Genomic DNA, 7,271 nt, shown 5'->3' on the forward strand with positions numbered 1-7,271 from the left:
GGCACTCAATAAATGCTTGTCCATTGCCTATCATTTCAGTTCTCTCCACTCACAAAACCACTACACTTGTTCTGGCCCTCATCACCTCTATCAGGACAACTGCAGGAGTCTCCAAATTGGTTTCTCTCTCCCTCTACATAGCTGCCAAAATAATCTTCCTAAAGCATACATCAAACTATGTCATTCTCTTGGTCAAGAAACTTCAATAGCTCCCTATTGACTCCAGGATAACACACAAACTCATCAACCTGGCATTTGAAACCCTTCACAATCTGACTCCAGCCTACCCTTCCCAGGTTTATCTCACACTGTTTTCTTTTATGCACCCACCTTCCGGGGGAACTGAGAGAGTTCATTCACTGAACTCGGCATTCCACCTCCTCTCTCCTATCCCATCGGGGGATGCTGACCTTTGTGCCTGCTGACCCTCCCTCCCCCAGATGCACTCCCTCTACCTTTCTGTCTCTTAAAATCCCTAACTTTCTTAAAGGCTCTGCTGAGGTACCACCCTCTACAGGAAGCAATTCCTCATTCTTCCACATACTACTCAACAGCTCTTCAAATTAGCTTTTATTTGCTTCTCCCTTTACATATTATATCCCATAGCCAAAACTCCTAGTTGAATACTTGGGGCAGAAAGTTGTGGTTGGGGTTTTTTTTAATTTTTGTCTTTGTAAACTCAGCCTATGAAAGGCAACAGTACAATGAATAAGTGAACCTACTTTGGAGTTTTGAATTCAAATCCAGACTTTGGCACAGACTATAGGTATATAATTTAGCCCCTCAGTGCCTGAGAAAGCTCTCTTAGGCTAAGTTATAGACAAATTTCCAACTCACAGCAGTGAAGGGAGTTTCCACACTGGGAGTGCCTCACACTGAGGAAATCACAGGTCTGAGAAAATAAATCCACAGGATCAATTAGCCCCATGCCTTGCACTTAATGCTTATTTAATTGAATGTATTTATCAGGCCCTGCAAATATATTTATGGGATATAAAAAATAAAAGTAAGGAAAAAATCAAGATGAGTAATGTGGGGTACTGGGTGTGAGGAATGGGAGCAGGGTACTGGCTCCAAGGCAGGAACACTCCCACTGTCAGTCCCAATATGTTATAGAAAACATTCCGAAGCCTGTTGGGAAGGGACAAGCAATATGTCCAAAGGACTCCTTTCTTGTACCTGGCTCAGGACACAGGAATTCGAAGATCTTAGAGGTCTCCATAGAAATAACTCCTAACAGACACTTGACACTAGCTACGTGATCCTGGGCAAGTCACTTAACCCCAACTGCCTCACCAAAAAAAAAAAAGGAATAAGAAAGAAAAAAGAAATCACTCCTAAGCCCAGGTACTGTGAATACTGCTGAAAGAAGAGGTAAAAAATAAATGAAGGAGAAGAGAGACAGGAAAAAGGAGGGAGGAAAAGGAGAGGAGAGAGGAGAGAGGAGAGAAGAAGTAAAGGAGAAAAGACAAGAGAGAAGGTAGAGGGAGGAAGAAGAGGCAAGAGGAAGGACAGAGAAAGAGGAGGAAAAAAAGAGAGGCTAGGCCCGTCCATATGGGCTCAAAGAAACTAAACCAACACTGTTTCCTTAAGGTCAGAAGTTTTATTAGGGGAGATATGGGAATACATCCAGGGTGCTACCCTCTCCCACCCAGACATGCTCTAATGTGGAAGCCCTCACTTGGCTGCTTCCTCACCCCTCTTCAGAGGGCCCTGTAACCAGGACTCTCCATGCCCAGGAGCCTCCTGTGACTCAGAGGGCTTTGGGGGCTGTAGGTGCACTGTTATCATGGGAATCATGGCCCTCCAGGAGGCTGCGGTAGGTAGCAATCTCCCGCTCCAGACGACTCTTGATATCCATGAGGAGCAGGTATTCTTGGTTCTGGCGTTCTGTGTCGGCTCGGATGTCACTCAACTGGGCCTCGATGCTGCTGATGACAGCCTGTATCTGTGACAGCTGGGCCCCATAACGGGCCTCTGTTTCTGCCAGCGTGCCTTCAAGAGCAGCTTTCTAAAGACAGAAAAGAAGGGAAAGAAGGAACATTGAGAAGGGATGAGTGGAAAGTTTTGTTTGACCACATCAATTCCAATAGAAGAAGCATCCAATGGAGATGTGGACACAGCCTAGATCCCCAGGGTTACTAGTTTACAGCAAGTGATGGAGAGGACAGCTTAGAGAATCCAACCCTGCCTCAGGCTTAGATATCACTAGAAAGCATACCTTCCAGGAATTAGTGCTGTGTGTCGATCACCCAACCGTCGATCACTACATACCATGCTGAGCTGAGACTGCAGCTCGATCTCTAGCCCCTGAAGGGTCCGCCGGAGGTCGGTGACTTCAGTCTTACTGGTCTGGAGCTGTTCCGTGTGGACGGCTACTTCTCGGTTCAGCTCCTCTGTCTGAAATGAGGAAGACCAGGGAGTGAGTTTTTTTAGGTAGGATTTCTGGGGGAATAAATAGCCCAGCCCTTGGCATTGCCAAATCTTGAGTTCTTCTCCCACACAACACCCTCCTCCTCCCCACAAACTCATCTTTACCTTGTTGGTGAACCAAGCTTCGGCATCACTCCTGTTCTTCTCAACCATGGCCTCATATTGGCTTCTCATATCCGTCAGGATCTTGGCCAAGTCGATGCCTGGCGCTGAGTCCACCTCCACACTAACCTGGCCACCCACCTGCCCACTCAGAGCACTCATTTCCTGCAGAGACACATAAGGAACTACATTCAGCTGGCTGGGCTTTGGCAGGGGGGTAATGGGGGTTGGGGCCTCCTCAAGTTCCCTCTAGCTAATTCCTAGGTGATAAAACTGGATTCCAATTCAGATCTGCTATCTTCAGATTCAGAGTTTCAATGTATCCTTCCTGAATGGATACATTCACTATCATCCATGACTCTCTACCTCTTTCCTTAATGGTGCTCAGGGTTGTTTAGAGAGTGTAATCATAATAGGGAAAGGGCCCTTGAAAAGCTGGGGGCTTTTAAAACATATGCCAAGAGGTGTCACCAGCCCCTGGGATGGGAGATTAGGTAACCAGGATGGCAAGAAAGTTCAGTGGATGGGGTGCAGGGTGAGGATTTAGACACCTCTTGACCTGGGCCTGCCCTTACCTCTTCATGGTTCTTCTTGAGGTAGGCCAGCTCCTCCTTCAGTCCTTCAATCTGCATCTCCAGGTCAGCCCTGGACAGGGTCAGCTCATCTAGCACCCTGCGCAGGCCATTGATGTCAGCCTCCACACTGAGACGCAGGGCCTGCTCAGTCTCAAACCTTGCAAAGGGAACAGGTCGAGTAAGTGGGGGGGGGAGGGGGGCGCCTCCCTGCTTTCATAGAATTCAGAAGCCATGGAGAATAATCTTACAAGAAGAAGGGAGGTAGAACCCCTACCCCACCCCCTGCTTCCTTGGACAGAAAAGCATAGCTATCACCAAACAGCACATACTGCCCTCACAGCAGGTACCTGGCATCCCCCTCACCTGGACATCCTTTGGCTCTCTGCACCCACCCCTGAGCAGCAGAGGTACTCACTTGGTTCGGAAGTCATCCGCAGCCAGCCGGGCATTGTCAATTTGCAGAACAATCTTCGAGTTCTCGATGGTGGCACCAAGAATCTAAAAGACAGAAAATGGTCACAGACTGAGCCTGCAGGTGTTGCCCAGAGCAATCCAGGCAAGCACACAGAAGTCACACTGCCCAGATGACTCATCCAGAGCTGAGAGGACTCAGGCTAAATTAAGTCAGAGGTGGCAGGTGTGCCACTGGGGGAAATCCTACAGAGGTCAGGATGAAAAGGGATTTGGGGAAGTGAGTCAGAGGCAAGAAGGGAAAGAGGCTGAGAGAGCTGAAGCCAAGAAAAAGAGGAGACAGTGTGGTAACAGTGCTAAGAGCATAAGATTGAGGATCAGGCTATGTTCATCCTAATCCCAGCCCTGCTGCTGATTTTCTACCCTCTCAAACAAGTCACTTCTCTCTGCTCCCTCAGTTTGCTCATCTGTGAAATGAGAGGGGTGGGCTAGATTCTTAACCTGAGGTCTATGAACTTTATACACATATATACATATGTATATATATGTATATATACACACATATGTATATATGTCATGTGTGCCTAATATATACAAAAAATTTTGTAGATACGTATATGCACATGCATATTTATATACACAAACTGTATTTCAATATACTTGACTTCCTTGTTTTAAATGCTTACGAAAGACAGTCTGACTTAGAAACTGGAGAGCTGGTCTCAGAGTCAGGAAGATGAGTTCAGTTTCCTTCTCCACTGCATACTAACTGTGTGATCCTGAGCAAATTATTTGATCTCTCAGGGCCACCAGGGAACTGTCTCAATTTCAGAGCAGTTGCCAATCTGAATTGGTAGAGGGGTTTTTCACACTGGGAATAATCTATGTCAATAAAATCATAGGTCTGGTCCCAAAGTGTTCTATCCTTCAAGGATGCTGAGAGTGGGGATGGGGAGGACTCTAGGAATGTTGAGATTGAACATAAAAGACCGAAGGGACCAGTGAGAAAGACTTAAGGGACCCCCAGAGAAGTCTCACAGAGGCCCCAGATACCTTTGCCCAGGATGCCCTGAGGCCTGAGGCACTCCTGGGGTTTGAAAGGAACCCAGTCCAAGCTCACTCCCCACCCAGGTCCCACAATTTCTGGATACAGATAAGTCAATATCAACACTGAAAGTATTTCTTCAGGGTCAACTGCCGCCAACTAAATGTGGGACTTTGGACAAGTTCACTTTCTCTGGGTCTCAGTTATACAAAATGAAAAGGTAGAAACAAGGTTCTTTGGTTGTAAGAATGGGGAGCTCTGCCTTGTAGTGCCAACTTTCTTTCCTAAGCCCTTTAAGGAGGAGAACAGAGAAGGACAGGGCCAAGAATGACCAAGGGAGAATAAAGGGAGGCCCTAGCTAGATGGTGCAGGGGATACAGCATGGGGAGTGGAGTCAAAAGACCTGAGTTCAAATCCAGCCTAGGTGTGTGACCCTGGGCAAGTCACTTTGGTTCAGTTTCCTTATCTATAAAATGAGGATAATTAACAGCACCTACCTTCCAGGGTTGTTGTGAGAATCAAATGAGATATTTGTAAAGGCTCAGCACATAGTAAGTACTATATTAGTGCTGCCTATGATGGTAAAGATTATTATTAATTTTAGCAGCTCCAAGACCATGGAGCACCCACACAGTCCTTCCCACAGAGGCTTCAGGGGCTCTTGGGCCACCACAGGTCATGGTGAAAGAGTCTGGAAACAGGCCTACTCTGGATTTTCCTCTTCAACTCCCTAGTCAGTGATAGCATGAAATAGTAAAGACCCTGCAAGTCTTGCACCCTACCCCCACCTGACCCCACAGGAAAGAACTCTGCCAGAGACCTTCCCACCCAATGGGCTAGCTGCTATGCAAGTCTGACCAGGGACACCTTGGTACAATAATCAATCCATCGATAAGCATTTATTAAGCACCTGCTAGGTTCCAGGCACTGGTACTAGAAGGGGATACATTCGAATACATTGAATTAAATGATCCCTATTCCAAAGGAGATGAGGAAAGGAAAGAATATGATAGGATGGAGGCTTGAACCTGAATATAGACAGAATCAGATGCCCCACCTCCAATCAGAGCCACAGGATCCCAGGATATTCTGAATCTTAAAGTCCATTAGGGAGGGAGAGGGAAGAGCTGGGAGAGATAAGCAGCAAGGACTATGGTTCCTAGTCTGTCTCATTTTCTTAAAACCATTCGCTTTGCATATAGGTACAATCTACTAAAGGGTTAGGTCTATACTCCAGGAGGGCAGGGACAGCCAGTCCAAACTTTTCATGCCCCTAGGGTTAGCAGTTCACTCTAAGGGCACAAAAAGCTTTTACTGTTTGACCGTTCTTAACAGCTGACCTGAGACCTCCCTCAATGCATTATTACCTTCCCAAAACAAATAATTTCCCCTCTTAAGGCCCCGGTTTCTATCGGTAAAATAAGGACAACTTGTCTTTTTTTCTTCAAAACTCCCTTTGCCCTTTAAAAAAAAAACAGGCCTAGGATTGCACTAATGGTGGAGAGATTCCCCTCTGCAGGTACAGATAAAGCACCCACTGTGCAGTTTAAAGTTGGGGGATGGGGGATACCAAGTTGTGACTCTCCCAGGGTCACACAGACAGTATGTGTCAGAAGCCAGACTTGCATCCTGGCTTTTCTGACTCTCTATCCACCCCATTCAATGTGTACATCATAGATGCTTAATAAATGTTTGTAGCCTTGATCGAAGGGGCCCTCTAAATTTCCTTTCTAATCCAGTTCCCCCTCTCCAATTCCCCTCCCTCTCCCAAGTTGCGCCAGGGGCTGGGAAGCAAGGTACCTGGGTGTGGCTAACCACCAGCTCCTTCCTTCGGTTCCCTGGAGACCACACCTTCCTCGCAGGCCCAGCAGCAGCACGTGCAGAGCGCTCCAGGGGTGGGCAGTCCCCTGGCCTCAGTGCCCATCCCCGGCTGAGCAGAGTGCCTACTCCCCCCCTTACCTTATCTCGGAGGTCCTCGATAGTCTTCATGTAGGCGCTATAGTCTCGGGCGGGTCCAGGACCCTGTTTCTGGTACCAATCCCGGATCTTGACCTCCAGGTCAGTGTTGGCCTCCTCCAGGGCACGCACCTTGTCCAGGTAGGAGGCCAGACGGTCGTTGAGGTTCTGCATGGTGCTCTTCTCGTTGCCCGCCAGAAGCCCGTCGGCTCCCCCATAGCCCAAGCTGAAACTGCTGCTTCCGCCCCCGTAGCTCCCACTCAGGCCCGAAGAGGCAAAGCGGGACACGGACACGCCCAGGCCTCCCGAGCCTCCGTGGATGCTGGGCGCCCGGAACGCAGCCCCGCTTCCGAAGCGCACAGCGTTGTTGCCCCCCAGCCCCAGGGTGGAGGTGGAGGACGACTGGCGGTAGCTGTAGGAAGTCATGATGGCCTGGGAGGCTAGAGGCTGGGACCCTGGAGGGCAGCTGGACGCTGGTGGGGAACAAGAGAGCGCTTGGAAGTTTAGAGCGGAAAGTGCAGAGGGCCTCACCTGCCTCTTTTTATTGCTGGGGACTGTGGGTGGTGTCAGAGGCGATATCTGAGCCCTGAGGAATTTCCTGGCTGCAGAGTGCAAACATGGGCCCTTTCTCCATTGGTCAGTTCCTGGCTCAGACACACCCAGAACAACCCCCCCCCATTCTCCCCACACTCCTATCTGCCCTCCGTCCCCCTCTCAGATCCCCCATACCCAGAGCCTCCTCTTTCTCT

The 7,271-nt window shown here is 48.7% G+C and overlaps 1 protein-coding gene across 1 annotated transcript; it reads right to left on the reverse strand.

Moving 5' to 3' along the window:
• Positions 1-1,583: 1,583 nt before the first annotated feature.
• On the reverse strand, positions 1,584-7,058 carry KRT19 (keratin 19). The gene is made up of 6 exons (XM_020972752.2): positions 6,526-7,058; positions 3,526-3,608; positions 3,111-3,267; positions 2,539-2,700; positions 2,275-2,400; positions 1,584-2,011 (listed from the first exon to the last, which is right to left on the reverse strand). Exons 1-6 carry the CDS (start codon positions 6,946-6,948, stop codon positions 1,754-1,756), a joined length of 1,209 nt encoding a protein of 402 aa, XP_020828411.1. The 5' UTR covers positions 6,949-7,058; the 3' UTR covers positions 1,584-1,753.
• Positions 7,059-7,271: the final 213 nt, after the last annotated feature.

This window comes from Phascolarctos cinereus, unplaced genomic scaffold, assembly GCF_003287225.1.
Source record: "Phascolarctos cinereus isolate Bilbo 61053 unplaced genomic scaffold, phaCin_HiC Scaffold_5;HRSCAF=322, whole genome shotgun sequence".
Classification (NCBI taxonomy): Eukaryota; Metazoa; Chordata; class Mammalia; order Diprotodontia; family Phascolarctidae; genus Phascolarctos; species Phascolarctos cinereus.